The sequence below is a fragment of the Juglans regia genome, chromosome 13 (assembly GCF_001411555.2).
Source record: "Juglans regia cultivar Chandler chromosome 13, Walnut 2.0, whole genome shotgun sequence".
NCBI lineage: Eukaryota > Viridiplantae > Streptophyta > Magnoliopsida > Fagales > Juglandaceae > Juglans > Juglans regia.
The window spans coordinates 9,504,558-9,526,449 of record NC_049913.1 but is presented as its reverse complement, the minus strand read 5'-3'; the positions used below and the strand labels follow the sequence as shown (position 1 = coordinate 9,526,449).

Sequence of the window (21,892 nt, the reverse complement as noted above, 5' to 3'; positions counted from 1 at the left end):
CCCAAAAAGCAATCCCTCTCCTTTTCTCTCTCTTCTCGTCTTTGGGTCGTCTTCGATTGTGATTTTGAGGGTTCTCTCTCTTAGAGGCTGCGCTCGCCGACTTCTTTTGCCCACCCCCTATACCTCACCGGTAAGCAGTGTCTATCTCTCACCAGCCATTATCTCGCATGGGAAGTCGAGGATTCTCCCGCAGTTGTCCTAATTTGTAGTGTTTCTCTTCGTCTCGTGCTTCAATTTCTTGGTTTCTTTTTAATCCGATTCTTTTTCAATCTCCAATAGTCCGAGGGAAATTAGAGCTGAATTGCACGAAGATTGAAATTCTGCTGGTAATTGTGGTAATATGCTTTATTTTATCGTTTAAACCTCGTTTTGTTTTTGGATCTGAGTTTGTTTTGGTTTTGGGTTTCGCGTTGTAAGTTCTTGGTTTGTTTCTATTTTAATAGAGAAGTTGGGGAAATTTTATGTCTTTGATTTGGTGACTTTGGGTTAGGGTTTTATAGTGTTGGCATTGGGATTTTAAAAAAAATTGGGTGGAGTCATCTCTTTATAAGAAAAAAGAAATATGGCTGCTGGGAGGCACGGGGGATATCGCGAAAACGAGTTCAGGGACCGCGATTCCAGCAGTGAATTGTCAAGGAGGGATTTTGCGAATATCAAGGAAGAGTATGATCGAATTAGGAATAGTAATGGTAATCTTGACATGGAAAGGGGCCATATCCGGGATGCAAGAGATAGGGGTAGGGTTAGGCAGAAGGATATTAAAGAGAGGGAGGTAATGAATGGGGGGTATCGATCAGCTTCAAGTAGGAGTGATTCGGGCAGTAGTAGTGGTGGTGTTCGTGGGCCCAAGCGATGTGGGTTTGTGGCTAGGGCTGTGGATAGGGAACCCGGTGAGTTGTCAAGTGAATCTGATGATGCTATTGAATCTGAATCGCAGATTAAGGATCCCAATGATTCTAAGGCAATGGATAATGGGGTTCAGTCACCAGCTCCAGAGAGAAAGAGGAAGTTTTCGCCTATAATATGGGATAGAGATGACAAAGAAGTCAATAATTCATCGAGAAGTAGAGTGTCCTCAACAGTGAAGGCTCTTCATCGTCCCCCCCTTTTACCCAAGGCATACCATCAGTCACCTGATGTTGTTCTCGATGGGAGTGTACAAATATCTCCCGGTCAGAATAGCAAGGATGAGAATTTGCTGCGATATTCATCACCAATTAATCCCCCATTGGCATCTGAGTCTGTGGGGCATGGTGCGCCTGAGTCTCCAGTAGGCTTGTCTTCTGGGTCACCAAGCCAGCAGTGGGGTAATGATTTGGAAGCAGAGCAGCTAGAAAATGATGATTATGTTCCAACACGGAACATATCCTCTTCAAGATGGGCAGCTGGGAATAACTCTCCAGTTGATGAAGGCGAAATTATAGATGATGAGGGAGTACATAAAAGGAGAAAGAAAATGCCTTTGTCAGATTCATTGGAGGCCAAGGCACGTAACAAGTCATTGAGTCCAGAGCTGGGGGAACTCAGAAGAGAAGACTCTGAAAGATCTCGAGCAAAATCATCTGATTCTGATGAACTTGTCACCCGTGGAAGGTCTTTGAATCAGGATGATTATGCTGATAATAATTCAGAGAAGGATGACTCCATGCAAATTGATGAGGAACACCATAAGAAATATAGTAGTGCTAGCCAGTCAGATACAGATTCAGGGGATGAAGATGATTCTTGTGGAACACCAGAACCTTCACCTACTCCACTAAGGAGCGTAAACATGCTTCAGGGTTGTAGAAGTGTTGATGAGTTTGAGAGACTTAACAGGATTGATGAAGGCACTTATGGTGTTGTATATAGAGCAAGAGATAAAAAGAGTGGGGACATTGTGGCGTTGAAAAAGGTGAAAATGGAGAAGGAAAAAGAAGGTTTTCCATTGACTTCTCTGAGGGAAATAAACATTCTTCTTTCTCTTCATCACCCCTCAATTATAGATGTTAAAGAAGTGGTGGTGGGTAGTAGCCTCGATAGTATATTTATGGTGATGGAGTACATGGAACATGATCTTAAAGGACTCATGGAGACAATGAAACAGCCATTTAGTCAGAGTGAGGTTAAATGCCTAATGCTCCAGCTTTTGGAGGGTGTTAAGTATCTCCATGATAATTGGGTGCTTCATCGGGATTTGAAGGCATCAAATTTGCTTTTGAATAATCGGGGTGAGTTGAAGATTTGTGACTTTGGCTTGGCACGTCAATATGGGAGTCCATTGAAACCATATACTCATTTGGTGGTTACCCTTTGGTACAGGTGAGCTGCAGTTGCGTTTTTACCTTGCATCTCCTTTTGCATAGAAGATGCATTTGTCCTTGTTGTTCATTACAGAGACACCCTCACACATACTCCTGTCTTATATTTTTGGTCTTGTTTCAAAAAATCCATCTCTAGGGAACATCTTTTGATATTCCTTTCGTTAAAATATACGTTTTCCAATATTTTAGTTAATCAAAGACAAGTAAAGCAAAGAAAAAGGGTGTTAACTTTTCAAATGAAGTAGAGTATATTTGGAGAATTATTAAAATTGTTTCAGGACTCTTAGGGTAGAGGTTTTTGGACATTCTAAAATGAAATAGAGAACCGACACTATGGGAGAGAGTATATATTTCTGCATCATGTTCCGTACTGTTAACATGCTAAATTTGATCTTGTAGATTCATGTAATGGTTCTATCAGTTTTTTTTGTTTTCCTCTTCCCTCGCTCCCAACACCCCCTGCTTTAAAAAACAAAAACTGTGCAGTTCCTATGAACCTGAATGGTAATTGAACTTGATGTTGTCCTTTCCTTATAGTACTTTGTAATTGCTTTCCATCACTTTTGTGGTCAATTTGTTGACTGTTCAATACATTGTTCTTTTGGTAAGTTTTGGGGGCACAAAACTTGGTACCATCTTTTGTTACTTGAGTCATTCAATGTTTTTTCCCTAAGAAGTGACAGGATGTTAACCATGCTAGCTCAATATGGTAAAGGCTGGTAACCAGTTTTATATGTATGCCTTGTGCTTTGGTTTCAATGGATCCATTCCATTTGTTCTTTAGTCTTTTTTCTCAATTGAATTATCTCTCTCTCTCTCTCTCTCTCTCTCTATATATATATATATATATATATATATATATATATAAAATACACGCGCACACATGCTCACACATCGGTGTGTGTTTATATCTAACATCAGGAACGCAATAGAGATGCATTTTGGAAGTTTTTTATAAGCACTCTACTTTGCTGGTTCTTTGCTATTGTACTCAAGGATGGGGCTGTAAACAAGTTATTGTCTTTGTTTTTCTAAGTTTTAGAATGTAATTAGGTGTTTATTGTGTATACTTCATGTGTACTCGGGCTCCGCCTATTACATCGTGCTTAATAAAGTAACTTATAAAAAAAAAAATATATCTACACAGACACTCCTATCTACACATTATTGGCATAAACATCGCATCGTGAATGTTTTTTCCAATTGACTTGTTTTACAGGGCACCTGAACTTCTATTGGGAGCAAAACAATATTCCACGGCAATTGACATGTGGTCGCTGGGTTGCATCATGGCTGAATTCTTATCAAAGGAACCATTGTTTAATGGGAAAACCGAGTTTGATCAGCTTGACAAGGTAAATTAGAGACGGGTGAATTTTGCTTGTTCTTGATCTTTTTGACTCCTAGCTGTTAGGGTTCCATCATGACTTTCAGTACTAAAGTTTAAATGTCTTAAATGTTTGCAGATTTTTAGGATTCTTGGCACACCAAATGAGACAATTTGGCCTGGGTTTTCCAAGCTGCCTGGGGTCAAGGTCAATTTTGTCAAGCATCAGTAAGTATAAGTGATGATCTATATCTAAACTTCTACCATTTACTGTGATTATGGTTTTCTTATTTCTGTCACTGTTTTCCCAGGCTTCCAGCTTTGGGTGGTTCTGGTCTGGCTATCTGGCCTCCTATGGTGACACTTTCAGTTGGACAGTTTTACATGTTTGTATTAACCATGACATGTTCCTTTCAGGTATAATCTATTGCGGAAGAAATTCCCTGCTACATCATTCACTGGATCTCCCGTTCTCTCTGATTCTGGATTTGACTTGTTGAACAAACTTCTAACTTATGACCCTGAAAAGGTAAATTACTAGCAAGCTGTTAAATGGCTTACTTCTTTTTTTTAAAAAAATTCTGGTATAGTGACTAGGTCCTCTGTGATGCGTGCAGCGAATTACAGCTGAAGCTGCTCTTAATCATGAATGGTTCCGTGAGGTACCTCTTCCCAAGTCCAAAGAGTTCATGCCTACTTTCCCTGCTCAGCATGCTCAAGACAGGTATTATTGACATTATATGAACAAGAAATAGCTGCCAGTGTGAATTCTGGTTGCATTATCCTTGATCGTGCAATAGTTATGATTTGTGTTTGTTTCTTTTTATACTAGACGTGTGCGGAGAATAATGAAGAGTCCCGATCCTCTGGAAGAGCAGCGTAGAAAGGAGTTGCAGCAGGGGCATTTAGGGACTGGTGGTGTGCTTGGTTAAGTTAATGAATCTGCAGGGTGACCTTGATCTCCTTGCTTTTGTTTTGTTGAACGCTGACTAGTAATGTGGTTGAGGTGAGAAGACATGCATTGAAACGAAGTTACAAAAACTGTTTGTTGGGAGATCATTCGTGCTGTTTTTTAGCAGGCACTATTCAGTGATTTGGGTGGACACTCTTATAGCTTCCTGTCAACCAGACTTATTGCAGGTTAACTTTGTTCTCCAGCTTTGGTCATCATTGCTTGCATTGCAAGGTGTGGCATGACTGCCTTTCTTCTGAAAAAAGAAGTTTCAGCAGAAACTTGTGTAACATATTCTCTTTGCTACATTGCAAACATTTCTTTTGAATTTTTTTGAATATTATAAAAGTATGGAATTTCCCAGCTATCAGTTCTATCTTTTTTTTTTTCTTTTAATTATCACATTGTGTTTGCAAGAGACGGTTTGATTGGTGTGAAGTGGAGGGGATGCTCTTTGCTTTCCATTGACGAAGTAACTGTCAGTAATCATAATGCTTCAAGGTAATTTATCCACTTGATGTCTTGTAATGCTTCCATGGATCAGGGTTATGTTTTCCATCCATGAGGGATAACCTTTATGATTTGAAATAGTAGCATACACTGATTTGGTGTATGTAGGTTCAGTTGCCATGGTGGGTGGTTACTTTCCATTACTCGACCTGCATTAATTGTTGGTTGGTGGTGGAATATTTTCTAGGGTTAGCAACCGTTTTTGCTGTGCGAGGGATTGTTAACCATGTCGAAAATGCATTAAATGCTTCTGTGTGTTTTGTTCTGAATGTGCTGCTGCTGCTTTCATTAAAGGATTACTGCTACTGAGCTTCATACTCATTGTAATGGATTTCATTCCCGAGATTAAGGTTTTGGTTGTTCCAACTGTGGCATTTTGAGTCTTTTCTTTCATAAAATCATCTTCATGTACCCGTATTTTACAAGGCGTGCTTATGTGCATTGGAAGAATTGAAATACGAGAAGGCAAGCTAGAGACCTGGCATTGTAAAAGTGCTAATTTTTTTTAGGTTCAAGCATGAGTCATTTTTTGAAGGCAACTAAATAATGAAGATTATGTTAGTCTATGCTGGAGAGTTCTAAACTGAGTCATTTTTAGAAGGCAACTAAACAATACAATGCGTGTATACCCTAGGAATGGGCTCTTTTAACATTTTTCCACTGTATTAGTGTTTTCTTAGGTGTGATTTAGGCCCTGTTTGGATTCAGATATGAGTTGAGATAGTTTGAGATAAGTTGAATAAAATATTGTAAGAATATTATTTTTTAATATTATTATTGTTTTGAGATTTGAAAAAGTTGAATTGTTTATTATATTTTGTGCAAGAATTTGGAAAATTTGTAATGATGAGATGAGTTTCTAATCCAAACCGAGGCTTAGTATTTAAAATTGCACCGGCACTGGCATTTAAGTGATGATTAACTCTACAATTGCAATCCTGTTCTGTTCTGATTAACTCTACACATCCTTAAGAAGGCATGGAACTGAACGAATTCTTGGCTCTGTCCCCTGTTATTCTCTTTGTACTGATGGTGTTAGAATGATTCAAGCTTTAACTAGTCCCGGAAGTTTTATGACATTTGTCTGCGAATGTCACTGCAGCATCAAAGCAAGCAGGTTGAGGAGGTTTCCTGTCTACACTGGAATTTATAGATCTTCAATTAGGTGTTCGTTCTGGCTCGTTTAAGGTACAATGCAAACCTTTGTTATAATGCGTTATCCTAGTGTCATAATTTATTGTCCCTTATTTTTTAAGATATTCAAAAACAAATTTAATGTATGCGTTGGTTTGATGTACACTTGAGAATTCTGGGGTTGAATGCACATTGACACTGTCTGCTCGTAAAATTGAACACGATGGTTACTTGTCAAATAGTTGACTGTACTAAATAGACTTTCATTAATTGAATTAGTTGAATAAAAGCAAGATCAAAAGATGGTGAGAGATTCTATCCAGAATTTGATGCTAGGTGTAACGTGCCTTTTGGTTGGTTATATTTAGTTTTCACATTTTGCGAAAATGAACCATGTTATCTAATTATCGACTTCCCACTGAGTAGCTTTTTCCACAATCATTTCATTTTCTTCCTATTTTTTTCCCTTAAAGTGGAATATTTAAATTAAAGAAAATAGTTTAGCATCTTGACAAGGTATGTTATCATTACAAGTATAAACTGCTATAGATGCATTGCAAAAGTTGATGTATGAGTCTGAATGCTAGGATGGGATAGAACTTGCTTGATTGGTTAGAATTTCAAATATGGGAGTACCCTGTGGATCTAGTAAATAAAGGAGGGTATTATAGTTTCAATCTGATAACTTACAAATTCTAAAGCACAATTTTTATTTTCCTTGACTGCTATTCCCAATTTTACTAGAATTATTAAATGATATTACTATGTAGGATCCTTTTCAATCCCCATCTTGTGCATAGCTGTGCTGATCATTGTTTTTTTTTTTTTTTAATTTGATGTAACTTGGTTTATTCAGATTTCTTTGTTAGCTGTTGACATCTTTTGTAGCTCACATGTGATCCAATTATTATGAAAATCATTTTTTATTATTATTATTCTCTCATGATCCCTTGACATGACATCATATGATTGGCTCACGAGTGGAACACAGCAAATAGTCTTCAATAATTTAATACCACATTATGGAATGGTTGGAGAATGATAATAATAATAAAAGGGATGGTTAGTAGCATTAAGCCATTAATTACTAAAGTATTGTAGGCCCAGCTGGAAGAATGGGTTTACTGGATATGGAAAAATTACTGGATAAAGGCAGATTTAGTAGTTGTAAGTATAGAAAAGGGAACTCTATCATTGTATCGTAACTGGTGTCCAAGAGGTTGCAGGATCTGGTTGAGAACCTTTTGCCCCTGTTAGTTACTTTTTTATTTTATTTTATTTTATTTAAAGTCTCCTTTTGGTGGTGGTGAGTTGCTCTATCTGCTCCTTTTAGGTAGCTTAATGATATTACTACAGTAACTATTTTATGAATTATGAGGAAATCCGTTTCAATGTTTTACTTGAGAATCACTTATCGTGAGTAAATCTTAAGTTTATCCAGCGATTGTTTCTGTCGGTTGGCACCAAATAATTTTGTAATATGCAAATTTGGTGGCTGAGAAAGCTGCTGCTACCCCGCGACCAAAAGTAGAATTGAAATAGGATATTTTTGTTGTTTATAGTTGTTGAAAATGAAAATGGATTCTCTCCTCGTTTTCTGTTGTTGCTCAATGATGTAGAATCTTCACCATTTCGGCCATTCTCATATCTTACCAAAACATGTCAGATTTAATTTTTTTTAAATTTTGACCGTATTTTCTGACATCAGCTTTGGGCCCCCCCTCCGCAGTGGGGTTTATGGCTACGTAGCTGCATCCGGCTTGACCTACATGCTTGATGCTCGCACGTCTTTATGAAGAATGGCGTAAAAATTGCCTGTAAATTGTTAATAAACTAATTTTTTAAGTTTCTTTCTGAATATTGTTATTCAACCGACCCTCGATAGTCTCTCCTGTTTCTTTATGAATGCTGTCGTTGTTCCTAAGGAAATAAAGCAGGCTGGCAGAACCCCCACACGTTTGCTGTCGTGTGCACATGATAATTTTCTTTTTCTTGTAGCATGTTCAGTGCAATGAGGGCTTTAAAATGAAGTTAGTGATGTTGGTTACGAGCTGGATGATGATGATGCATTATCTGACCTTAAATTAATGTTCTTGTAAATCTTTAGCCCTTGTCCGTTCTGTAACCTATTCATCAATCACCATTTCGCTTTGTTCGATCCTATAGATTGTTTAGGGTTGTAGTTGCTGTACAAGACAGCTGCCCCCAGGAATGCAGCTTCTTTAAAAAAGAATCCTCTTTATTTTTTGCACAAATTTTTTACTAAAAACTGATAGCATCTGTTTAATTAAAACATGCTATGCTTGGTAATCTAGTTTTCTTAAAAGATATAATGATGCTTCGTATTTTACAATAAATGAATGGATTCATCTCCAATAGCATGCATGCTGCGCACTAGAGATACTAAAACCCATCAACATCTAGAGATTTGGGGTTTTAATGAGATTTTATCTAGCATTTACTCTAAGACCTACAACTTATGATTTTAGCAATTGGTTTCTATTCATCCAAAGACTGTAAAATAAAAAGGATAATCAATCAGCATTTTAGGCCAATCGACAATGAGTTCAACAAGGAAGATTTAAACCAAATCTGGGATTTACCATCTATATAAATTAGAAAAATTCTATTTAATTTTGTCGTGTAAATAGAAAACTCTAGTAGCGTGCTCTGGTTGGAAAGCTTTCTAAATCCGAATGATTGGGATGCTAAATAACGTGGCAATTACCATGAGAAACTTTCGTGAAAACTGATCATTCTCTTAGAATTTAGTCAAGATAAAAAAAAATGATTCTTAAGCGAAGAAACAGAATAAATTTTTAGAAACAAATATTACATTAAATAAAATTGAAAAGACCTGCTGAAGCCTAAATCACAGGTCTGAAGTTAGAGTTCTGGTGGGTCGGGGAAACCTTTGTGCTGGTGGGAGTACAAATCTTGCAAAACAGAAATTTGAGAGAGATGATTCCAACGGTCAACGGTTGTCTCGCTCTAATGAACAGTAGTTACCTATGACACCAGTCACCATGTTTCATCCAAAGGATCAAGGTCTTTGCATTAACCACTTCAGATGAATGTTAAGATATCGCAACAAAAATTTGGAATTCTATGTGTAGCACCAGGTAAACATTATCCAGAAGATCTGAGGTAGCCCCTGCAATGGCTTCACAGTTTCCTCGACTACTTTCCTGGCGCTGATGTTGACACTCAAGAGTGTGGAAGATCCGAGGAGCAACCATGGCGTGATGGAATCTTTACTCAGTTTGAAGTGAAAACTACTGTCTTGCCGAGCAAAAAGGTTACCAGAGACAGTTCGATGAAAAATAGTGTGTTGAGGAGGGCCCTATCAACCGTCCAACCAAATATCGTGATTCCTCCAGGATTTGTCTGCAAATAAGTAACTGCATTACAATACCCGAGATAAGTGTGGATTAAATGCAATATACAAAAAGGTCAACAGTATTGCATATATACCAGATGTTAACTGAAACAATGTTGAGTCTTTATAAGTAAAATACCAGAGCTATTTCCACATTTAGATTCATGCGCAGCCAGTCATCGTAAAAGCAAAACAGGACACATGAACGGAAATAATTCAGCTGCCAGAGATGAAAGCTCCACCAGGGACTGTTTCTTGTTTCTCTTACGTTTTTTACTTTCTTTTTAGGAGATTGTCATATGTATGTACACTTTTCAAACGTGAGAGCTCTTATTTTACAATAATATTCTATATTCCACTGACTTTTTTTCCCCTGAAAGTAAATGCATTTGAATGGGACAACTTCAATGTAGATAAGAAAGGGATCCTTACACAACCTAAGCATTTCATTGGAAAACATAACCAGTTTTAACCTTTGGGGGTGTTCTGTAAGTAGTAATTAAGTTGCATTAAGCTTTTTTCTATAAGCTATCTTTACTGTTAACCATGTGATTTGACAGTATCACACGCTAGTGCAGCCAAATTATGTGATTTGATTATAGTGTAGTGTGCTCTAGACAATGCGTTGGGTTTACACAGTGATGCAAATAGTGTAGCCCAGAGAAGGTCTCATACTGCTCGCTTTTGTTTGATATGTTCATTTGGAACAAATGAAAGCTACAACTACACTTAAAAAGTGAGAGTATTGTTGCAAAGTCCTCAAAAGTTGCAAGGAAGCTTCCAGGAGGTAAAAGGCGACAAGTGGGCTTATTTTGCTCATGAACATCTTAACCAACGTACCGCATTCATGAATTACAAACTATTTTTCAATTTACAGCTTTAAAAATATCAGTGCGTCGAGATAAGGAACACTTGCTAGAGGAACTCAGAAGATTCTTTTTCAACACTTTTTTCTGTGCAATAGCTTTAGATTTTAATGGGCTTAATGTTCATGATTTCCTTATAATATTTCTTCTTCCTAGTTAGATGTTTTCTCTTGTATACATCCAGTGTACTTGGCTACTCCTACTGATATTAATAAATTATTGGCAAATAAATTCTAAGTGTGTCTGATGAAGTCATCAGGTTTGCAGTTTTTTTTTTAAGTAATTGGTGCAGCAGATTTCAATTGTGGAAGCTGATCAATTTCAACTACTGAGCACACCAACAAGAAATAAAACATGATTCAATGCCTATTGCGGAGAATATAAACACAACTTCATACAACATTCATATCAACTTTAGGTTAAATCAGAAGCAATGGAAAGTAGCTATGGCATTTAGCATTACAGTTAATTCTAGAAAGCAGTCTACATCCAATGCATTTATTAGTTGATTAGTCTTGTTATATGGTGGATCATGTCATCTGTAAGCAGTTATTATGGGAACCAACTTCAAGAAACTTACTACTCATGTATGAGAAGAGAAATTGTATCATCTGCGTAATTTAATTATCCTAAGCAATAAGCATGATTACTTGATCTCTGACTGACTAAAAGAAATTGTACAGAAAGAGAAACAGATGTAATATTAAAAGAGGATGTATGAATTTCATACCAAAGGCTTGTCTTTTGTGATATGAGGACATATAGGAAGCCAGTTGAGCATTAATAGGAATTGGAACATAATCTGACGAGTCCAAATCACTTTCAGAGTAATTTATTTCCATGGAGTCCAAATTAATTGCAGCCTCCAAGTTCCCCACATTGTTGGAAACTCTGTTATGTAATGAATCTGTTGAACTGCATGTTAGCAAAGCATGCCACCTGCTTGCAAGAGATGCAATACCTTGAGCTCTATGGGAAATTTTTGTGGCTGCATGCAAGCAAATAATAATCCCAACAACCTGAACAATTGTGGACACCTGAAAAATTGAAGGAAAAAATGCTTGAATGTATTTAACAACTAAATTTTTTAATAGATGGGTATGATGAAAATAAGAAAAATGATATGGATTCAGTGTGAACATAGCAGCTACTGTTGCCATTTAACATATAATTTTGTTTCTACATGTGATAAGCTTATAGAGTGAAAAATAGGAACCAACTTACTGCAAAATGGCCGCCATTTATTATAGTAATTATTCCACTATATGCTGTGGTCCGCAGTAGGGTCACAAATTGACTTGCTGTGACGACAAAGAACCCTAGAAGAAGATAAATTCGGAATCTATGGCTTATCTTAGACAGATGATACCGCAAACGGATGTGCTCCTCCATAAAAACCAAGGCATCTGATTCTCTTTCCAAGAGCTTCCCGTAATCATCAAAGTGGATAACTTGCAGATTGCAGACCATGTGAAACAAAACGCTGGCTGATAGAGAGATCATACTCACATAAGTCCAGGGTATAATCAAAGCTAATAAAATAGCAACTGACTGCCACCATGATTCATGATTTACATACAACATGCGGATGACTTCCCGTGCAGTCTTCAGAGCGACACATGGCAGTGCCCAATATATGAGCAGGCGTAAAGAAGCCTATTATATCCCAATAAATGAATTCAGTTCATCATAAATCAGAGTCTTATGAAAACACTCTAGAGGTACATCTGGGATTAAATTCAAAGAAGCCCCATGATTCATGATGTACATATAAAATGGGATGACTGCACATGCAATCTTCAGAATGGCATGTGGCAGGGTGCAATAAATGAGCTAGCGTAAAGAAACCAGACTATCCCAATAAATTATCTCAGTACATCTTAAGATTCATAAATTTGAATCGTATGACAAACCTGAAGAGGTAAATCTGGCTTCAGATTCAGAGACGAAATCATCCCAAGCACAAACTACTCGCATACTCTTGAGAAGATACATCTATGTCCTATTCAGAGTAGTGCCTTTAGAGAAGGAAAGCGTTAAAAAAGGGATGACCTTACTAGAGACTTAATACCTACATGAGTGCATGTGCTATGCGCTTCTTTTGAGGATTTGAATAGAAAGGAAATCGTGGTAATTTTGGTAAGCACATTATGATCGTACAACAGACGCCCCTGCCACTCTCACAAAATATTATCTTTTTTCATTTGTTATAATGCATTCATACTCGTTATTATAGACCTCGATTTATGATCACCAAAATCCATCTCATTTTTCTACATATTTAGGGAATTATAATGAATGTTGATCATGGGATACCAAATCTGCATGGATTATCAAATTTTCAAGCACATCAGACAAGCAAAAGCAAAACGCATTCATAGATGTTGGTAAATGCTCACCAAAATCTGCCTAACGTAAACGTCATGAAAGCGTGACATTTGGCCATTGGATCGGTCAACGAAGAGGAACTTTCGAATCCCATACTTGCGGAGATTGTGGGAAATGCAGAGCAAAGAGACAGCAGCGAGGCACGCCTGCGAGGCCACGATGTCCAGTTCGAAAGCCTTAATCTGGTACATCTCGCACCCCGAACAGTCGGAGAGCTATAGCACCACAACAGGGAGTGCCACACTTATGAGCACGAAAGCAGTCCAAGACACAGCTGAGCTCCTCCAAGACGACTGCTTAAACCCGAGGAAAGTGAGAAACTTTTCCAACTTTTTGAGTGTCTGATCTAAATGGGTCTCTTCGTTTTGTCGTTGTTGTTGTTGCTGTCGTGGTTCTTGGGGAGGAATGTGGTTTTGGTTTGAATTGAGAAGTGGGGTTTGGGCGGGAGGGTTTTCTGCGTGCACAACATGAAGATCAGCCATGAAGCAAGCGCTTAATTGGAATTCCTAATACAGAGATTGGAGAACTATCAAATATCCTTTTGGACGATAATGCTAGAGACCCGGCCAAGATATTGGAGGTGGTTTTGGGAATGGGATTTGCAAATATCTGAGGTTTCCTATGCTTTTCCAGCCTCTATGGGATGGAAAATTGTGCACAATGACCCTCATACACACACAATGACACAAAAGCAACAACCGACAAAAATGGGAATGACGAGGAACAGACAAATATCACCTAGACAAAATGGTACTAGTTCTGGTCGGATCTCTGTTTCTCCAAGCTCGTCTTGTCCCTGACTGTTGGGAACACAAAACAACCAGTTGTCTTCAAATTATGGCCCATGAAATTGGTTTGGACAAAATTTCAGTCAAAGTTCGTAAGTTTTGAGAGAATAATTTTGATGGACGACCAGGATTGGAACACGACTTCGGACTTCGGAGCTCTGAGCTTTCGTTAAAGATTGGCTTTAACGTTTTTTTCCCATACATGGCATAGACGATCTCAATTATCTAATTTTAATTTGTTTTTCATTATTATTTACAAACCATCTCAATTCATCTCATATCCAAACGGGCTTTAGTGTGTGATTAGTTCAAATTAACCTCACCGTAAGTCTCGGATCGTTTCATAAGGTTTATGTTCCAGAAAATCACTTCACTTCAATTTCAATGACTTTTGCCATAGTTTGAGTGTTTTGACTGTTTATTAAAGGAGTTCTACTTGCAAATCGGAATAGAAGATAAAGCTCTTCATATTATTGATTCGTTAAGACTTGAATTATAAGATATCATTTTTCAGGACTTTTATCAAATAAAAAAATATTTGTTATTTATTCTAAATTTTTTTAATTTTCGAATTGCACTGCCACTAAACATGTTACATTTACATGTGCGAATCAAAATGATAACGTAAAAAGTAATATTGTAATGGCCATGTGGACTGAGCAGCATTGACGTAGGCTTGCACTGAGCCCAAATGGGGAAAGAAAAGTTATGACTCAACCATAGGCCACTCTGTAGTGAAGCTTATATGTTTTGACTGGGCTCATTTTTCAGATGAGCACGGGTCAATCAAGGTCTTGCTCTCTCTATTTTATTTTAAAAAAAAAAATTGTAAAAACCAATTAATATAAATTAATTTGGTTTTTATTTTAATTTTTTTGGAAAAATAGATGTTAAACATGCGGCAGCCTTGCAAGGTTATGGTAGACGAGATTTTTTCGCTTATTTTCACAATTTTTTTTAACTCATCTTATCTCATCTCATTTAATAATTACATATTTTTTAAATTTTTATATAAAATAAAATAAATAATTCAACTTTTTTAAATTTTAAAATAAAAATAATATTAAAAAAATATATTCTAATAATATTTTATTTTATTCTTAATTTTAATCTTAAATTATCTCAAACGAGACATTCAAACTAGTAATTCTCGAAAAAAAAAATGGCAGAAAATATCAAACTGGGGAGTTGGTAGTCCAAATTTTTCTTTTATACAAATGTATTTGTACATTTCACATCATCTTCAGTAAGAAGTACGGACCATGCAGAACTTACAAAAACACTATTAAATAGTAAATAGAATGGGGCCATTGGTGAACGTGGAGAGTGTTTGAAAAGGACGCCTACATTATAAGGCTTTTGTTTTTCTGACAAGGCAATGGTAACTAAGCACCAAGTATGGCGCCAAACATGAGAACCCTACAAAAACTTCGCATCAGCTAAATCCATCAGATGGAGATGCTATTCGGGATTCCACGACCCGTGACTCCAGGACCTGATGATGGAAGGAGCAGCTCGTAGGGAGGAATACCTGCACCACTTCTATTTCTGAGATGATTGTCTTTGTTTCTTGCATTTATTATCTCCTCTATCTCCTCTAATCTAGCAGAGAATTTCTTGAACAATTTTAAAACTTCATTGTCATTGATCCAATGGCTGAGTAGCTGATTCACCTGACCCAAGTACTCTTCATCTGGAGAGTGAGTCGACAGGGTGTCTTGAACTGCCATTACTTTGGTTGCTTGAAGTTGAGTTGCCAGAGAAGACAGGAAAGTGTGCTGAGGGTTATGAATAAACTTCTCATAATCAGGGTCATCTTCTTGTGGAATGAGTCTTCTCGTAAGGGTAGGACGGTTAGGGACATATCCTCCAAAAGGATACTGCCCAAAGTTGATAGCTGCATGCTGACCTGAAGCAATCCAAATCATTGAGGTAAGAATGCGGGATAAGTCCTCCTTGGTATTCAATTTAGGCCACCATGGTTCATTCCTTTTGTCATAGTGACCCTTGTTCTTGATTTCATTCCACCAGGCTTGCAGCTCAAGATCAGATGTGACAGAATTTGGCTCAGTGTAGAAATGGTTCACATAATTTTCCACCCATTCTTGAGTTGCGGACCATATGAGGAGGCCATCCGCAGCATAAGGGTAGTCTTCAATTACAAGTCTCACACCACATGGCATCGAAGGATCCTCCACCGCCATGCCTCTGAAGAAAAAAAAGACAAGTATTGATTATGCTGTCCTCTCTACCAGAGTGGAGCACCAGTGGCGATCCCAGGATAGAAAAGGTTCAGAAATGGTGATAAAGCGTACAGACTAGGACACTAGAGAGAATGGTGTTTAAAGACAGTCAACAAATTTAGTTTTGAATGCATTTACCGCATGAGAACCATACCTCCTAAGAAGATCCGCTGGCAATGCCTCCATGTCAAATCGCCACAAACTCTTGTAGGCTACAGAGCTAAGCTCCATGGCATAATTTCCTGGACTGAAACAAGCCTCAATTATTCCCCCTCCATTTATCAAACTTTGCCGTGCGAGTGCATTAATTTCTAAGGTGTAGCGCATATGGGGGTGAAGCAGCTTGTAAATGGGGTGCATTGAGCTGAGCTGCCTATGAGTTGCAATTATATAAGGTTCCATGCAAGCATGAGTCCTCAACCTGAATAAATTATCAAAAAATTAGTAGCCTTGTCTTACCTTTATAAAGCATGTAACTTAGCCTGCGTGAATGAACCATTTTCTTTGTTCTGAAAAAGGCTTCTAATCCAGATAATGTGTTCTCAACTTCAGTTATATTCTAGGCTCCTACATAGTCTTAATGTGATAAAAAGTAGTTCAATATGATACAGTCTAAAAGATAGTATATTTCATCTTTTTACCAGTGATTCACTAGTTGATGGACACCAGCATCATTTGAGCAAACATGAGCTTTGGCTAGCTTCCAAGTCCAATGCATAGTAGCATCATGCCCATGAGTGTAAACACGTTTATTTTGAGGTGAGGAAGGCGCTGGAGGAAGCGAAAGCTCGATAGCTATAGGCCTCAGCAAACCAGTCTTGGTATAGAAAAAAATTGTCCTAGAAGCATAAGATTTCCTTCCAGGCAAGGAGTTAATCTTCTTGATGAATGGTAAAAGCATGTCATGGTAATCAAGTATAAACAGTCTCTTTTCCTCGATAGCCTGTATCATCAAATGTCAAATAGGCAGAGTTAGAGAGGCAGATGATGCAGAGATACTTTGAAAGTAAGTAAATGCCTCTGCAGTTTATACCTTTCGGACTTCTGCAACTGTATTTCGTTGTCTTTCAAGGGTTTGAGTAAAATAATGACAAACAAAATGTGAAAGCCGGATGATACAGAAAAAGTTTGGTAAAACACTATAAATATAAAGACGTGAATTTACTGGATAGATATGCCACCAGGTCGACAAAATCATTTTCATTCATATCACATTTGAAGTGCACCAAAGGGGATGTGGTTGTGGATAAAATTAGGCACTTTGCCAAACAGAAAACAGAAGTTGCACATAGAAAATCTAAGTATCCCTTTTCTTCGGAGTCAAAACTAACAGGCATGCCGCATATGAATTTTACCAAATTAATCAAGGTATATACTAAGCAAGAGAAGATATAAAACCATATATCATAATGCAAGTAGATATTGATACCTTTTCTACACTCAATCCATTGAGTTCTTGCTCTATCAATTCCTTTGTGAGAGCCGACTCTGGAGGACCATAGACAGCAGGGTCTAGCTCGCTGAGAATTGGAAATTCCTGCAAATATGATCAACTCAAGGACTCCCTATACATGACTGATGAATGTGAATTCAACAAAATAATTGATAATAAACTGTGTTAGTATTACCTTCAAAATCTCAATGTTCACTGGATTGAGTCCAGCTAAAGTCTGACGTGAAAACTCATTGTCTCGCAGCCAAGCAAATCTATCTCCTGAAAACAGTAACCTCATAAGTTGCAAGAAAGAATGAGCTTTAGAACCAACAACACTTTCTTTTTGAGTAGATGATTAGATGTGGAATGAAATCTGACAAGAGCATCTGTAACATAATTGTAAGATATGAGCCTCAAGAATAAATTATTTTATAAAACTGGAAAGAATACAGGTATGCATACTAACTTTTTATAATGGCTGGCGTTTCATACTTCAACAACCTTTGGCCCACGCTCATAACCTGTTTCACCATCCTACCCAGCAATAGATTCTCAACTACATCTTTATTCTCATCATCTTTCAAGATAACACCATCATTATATAGCTTGTCGATATCAGAAAAGCACTTAAAAGATATGTCTGAACTTGACAAAGTAGCAGCAATGGATGGTATAAGATTGTGGAGCACGGCTTTCAACCTTCCAGTGGAGAAAGTATCCTGCTTAATCTCCTCAAAAGTTTCATCCCGTGGAACATACACTGGATGGGGCTTTTCGATTCTAGTCTCAGAAAATGGATCTATTACATTTCCATCCAAGTCAAAACACATAATTAATATTAGCTATATGGAGAAAAGATATTTCAAAGAATTACACTGACACTTTCAAGAACAGCATACCTGATTTTGTTGGAGGTCGGCCAGTTCTACAGCGCCTGGGATAAGGCCTCTCTTCGCAACCAAGAACTGGCCTAGCAAGATCTATGTCCTTGTCTGGATTACCCAAATCATTATAAAGATCATAATCATAAATCCTATCATGGGGCTTTCTCTCGCCTTTCCCATTTCCACGGATGCTCAATAAATCTTCATTTCGAAGATCTTTAATGCCAGGAGGTGATTGTGACGGTAAGTATGCCTGTTCACAACAATGTGACAATGAGCATTGGTTAAGCAAAACCATCGACTGAAAACTCCTTGATTTTTGAAAGTTCTCACTTGATTTTTGAAAATAATTCTACTTTCAGAATTATCTTTCCGTGAATGAATCCACGTATTAGCTGGGAAGAAGATGGGGCCTCCATCAAAACCATGAATGACAATCTCCAATAAGTAGAACTCCTTGCCATGAAGATTTGTAACGAGAATGGCCCCAGGACACCCAAAGTCATTCGGGACAGTGAAATTAGCAGCATACTCAACAATTTGTGAATTGTTCAATGGCCTCGTCAACCAGCCCCGTACAGAGGACTGGACACTCTTTCCTGAATTGGTAACTGTAAAAGGCAGATTAAACAACCGTTATTTTGAAAAGATGATAGATACTGACGGAAAGCAACTCATTCAGAAAATAAAAAATGTACAGAGGAAAAAGAGGAATGACGGATAACATCCATATGCTTACTTTTGGTGAAAAAGGAGAAACGGATAACCAGACTCTCTGTATACAGTTAGCAATAATTTCCCCTCTCGATAAAAGCCAATGAAAAAAGCTTTGATAATGAAGAATTAGAATCAGAGATCCTTGACAGAACGATGGACTAGTATAAAGTGTGAAAATTCAGGAACCTCGTATTAATACGTAATTAAGTATATCAAGAGTTAATTAAAAGATTAGACAACTGAATCAAAATCCCACTAAGGACCCAGTTCAGACATCTAACCTTCTTCCATTTCTACTTTTCTTACACCATCATATTAGCCGTTGTTCAGTCAAACCTAAAGGCCAGGTCATATTCTTTCACTTTACTGCATAAAAGATCATATATATACCCATGAAAGAAAGCACGACATCTTATTATGATCAGTTGATCCCTAGCCGAACAAAAAAAAGCCTTCAACATAAATGAAATAACACTAAGAGACTAACCGGGATCAATCTCTGCGCTTATAAGCTGAATGACGATGCCCTGGCCAAATCCGTTGACAAAGAACTCCCACTTGTCCTCTACTTTCTCCGTGATCGTCTCCTTCATTTTCTTCCTCACAGTCACCACCGCCCTTACTTCGATCCCTCCTCCCGAAGACAACAAAGACCCATTACTCTCTTTGCCTTCCAGGGTACTAGCAGCTTCCAAAGTCTTGTCGCCACTGCTGATCACGGCCCGGATTAGCCCGTTCCTGTTGACCCGAGAACCGAATACCGGTAACTGAGTCCTCCGAATAGGGGCTACGCTGCTTTCACCGAAGAAAGCCGGAGATGTCCTGAGTACCCCGCCGGAGATGTCAGACTTGGGAGGACCGGCCGGGTTGACCGTAAACATCTTGGTCTTTGTATACGAAAAACAAAACGAGCTCCTCGGTTCACTGTTGCTTAGGTCCAATATGAAAGAGAGAACGTTGATTGATATTGCAGAGGATGTAACAAACGGCGTCGTGCGGTTCAGTGGTATCGCTTATTGTTTGCCGTGAGTCTTGACGGAGGTGGGCGGTTGCCTGTTGATTCCCCGAGAACGGAACGCAAAACGGTGGCACAGGACAAGATAAGGGGTGGTTTGATTTTTATTTATTTTATTTTATATATATATATATAATGACTGGATTGCCCTGCTGTCTGGGTCTTCATTAACGAGACTCTCAAACATGAGCGCTTGAAATCACGGTCCAATGGTTCGGTTAGAAATCAACGAAAGATGACCCGGGAAACAAAAATTATATTTATGACCTTTTTAAGTGTTGTTTGGATATAAGAAATTTCTCCTCTCATTTAAATATTATAATATTTTTAAATTTATATATAAAATATAATAACATCTCCTTAATCATTCTTTTTTAATTAAATCTAACCACGTTGCTTTCATTTTATTTTGTAGTCTTTTTGTGAATCTAATCTTTATTTATTTATTTTGTTGTTTGAAGTAATAATGATAACTGATGAACTATTGAACAAGAATCTTGTACAACTTTCTCTTCATAACTTCATAATAATATATCGACCATATAATATTTAGTCATGCCCATTAATCCTATTCATATGAATCTTTCAAACAATACCATTATTATAAAAGCTAAACATTATGATTTTCATTTGTTTTTGCATAGATTGGTCTCAACATTTTAATTTTAAATTTATTACTCCTCGTACTTTTGATTTTAATCATTTTTTATTTTTTGTTGGTATTGAGTCAAAAATCCTGTGAGTTTTACTACTCATCATTCTTACACACCACACACCATATTTATTTTAATTTTTTATTTTATTCTTCTTAAACTAATTGAATTATTATACTCATTATCCATACACCACATATTTGATAAGAGAAAAAAATTTTAAAAAAAAAATTATGTGTAGTATGTGGTGTGAGTATGATGGGTATAATTTTCCTTAGAGATTGTTTGGATTGAGAGAGCCTTTCAATTCATCTCATCTAGTCATTATAATTTTTCTAAATTTATACATAAAATATAATAAACAATTCAATTTTTTTAAAAGAAAAATAATATTCTAACAATATTTTATTTAACTTTTATCTCATCTCATCTCATCTCAACTCACTGTCTAAACCTCTTTAATCACAACCTAGACTTATGCTTAGGTGAGGTGATCTCATTACGTCTGTATGTTGAAGTGATCTAAAATGATCCGTTAATAATAGTAAAAAAATAATGAATAGAAATTATAATATTTTTATTATATTTTTTCTCTCACACTTCTTAAAACCTAATAAAACATATTAACTCTAATAATTTTATTTCTATTTATAAATATATTGAAATATTCTTCGTATGCAAATGGACCCTCAAGGCTTCTTTATCATTTTAACATTTATTTATTGTTTGATTATTAATTTTTAAAATGATGTTATTAATTTTTTTCACACGTGTCATCTTATACCTAATAAAACATATTAACTCTAATAATTTTATTTTTATTTATAAATATATTGAAATATTCTTCGTATGCAAATGGACCCTCAAGGCTTCTTTATCATTTTAACATTTATTTATTGTTTGATTATTAGTTTTTAAAATGATGTTATTAATTTTTTTCACACGTGTCATCTTATCAATGAAGCTAAGTGATATATTTAATGGAAGTTCAACGGTACAATAACATAATGATCGAATTTTAGTTGGTATAATTTGATTTATAAAATTTAAAATTTATTTTTTAAAATTAAATTATACTGTATATAAAAATTTTTAAATAAAATTATTATTCAACCTTTCACATCACTGAAATGTTACGAAGTGATTTTCTTTGTTACAAAAAATTCAACTTTTAATTTTTTTTAAAATTAAAATATTATATTATCAATTATAATAAAAAAAAGCGCGTGAGATGTGAAAATAATAATAGCTTTGGTTGGAAGTTGGAAGAAGGTGAAAGTCAACTAAAAGAGAAAAAG

The 21,892-nt window shown here is 36.7% G+C and overlaps 2 protein-coding genes and 1 pseudogene across 9 annotated transcripts; 1 reads left to right on the top strand and 2 right to left on the bottom strand.

Moving 5' to 3' along the window:
• LOC109019582 (cyclin-dependent kinase G-2) lies at nucleotides 1–8,326 on the top strand. 8 transcript variants are annotated; one of them, XM_019001969.2, is made up of 10 exons: nucleotides 1–130; nucleotides 280–326; nucleotides 938–2,301; nucleotides 3,523–3,658; nucleotides 3,770–3,858; nucleotides 4,048–4,159; nucleotides 4,248–4,354; nucleotides 4,463–5,083; nucleotides 6,195–6,280; nucleotides 7,935–8,326. In XM_019001969.2, exons 3-8 carry the CDS (start codon nucleotides 965–967, stop codon nucleotides 4,560–4,562), a joined length of 1,881 nt encoding a protein of 626 aa, XP_018857514.2. In that variant the 5' UTR covers nucleotides 1–130; nucleotides 280–326; nucleotides 938–964; the 3' UTR covers nucleotides 4,563–5,083; nucleotides 6,195–6,280; nucleotides 7,935–8,326. The 8 variants fall into 8 exon arrangements, with proteins under 8 accessions (XP_018857514.2, XP_018857509.2, XP_018857504.2 ...); XM_019001964.2 differs by having other exon boundaries at nucleotides 280–335; XM_019001959.2 differs by having other exon boundaries at nucleotides 1–326.
• Nucleotides 8,327–9,092: 766 nt separating this feature from the next.
• On the bottom strand, nucleotides 9,093–13,547 carry LOC109019668 (annotated as a pseudogene).
• A 1,288-nt stretch (nucleotides 13,548–14,835) lies between these two features.
• LOC109019660 (lipoxygenase 6, chloroplastic-like) lies at nucleotides 14,836–20,020 on the bottom strand. Its single transcript, XM_035684580.1, has 9 exons — nucleotides 19,414–20,020; nucleotides 18,543–18,820; nucleotides 18,225–18,462; nucleotides 17,792–18,124; nucleotides 17,519–17,604; nucleotides 17,320–17,427; nucleotides 16,532–16,833; nucleotides 16,045–16,311; nucleotides 14,836–15,855 (listed from the first exon to the last, which is right to left on the bottom strand). Exons 1-9 carry the CDS (start codon nucleotides 19,805–19,807, stop codon nucleotides 15,096–15,098), a joined length of 2,766 nt encoding a protein of 921 aa, XP_035540473.1. The 5' UTR covers nucleotides 19,808–20,020; the 3' UTR covers nucleotides 14,836–15,095.
• Nucleotides 20,021–21,892: the final 1,872 nt, after the last annotated feature.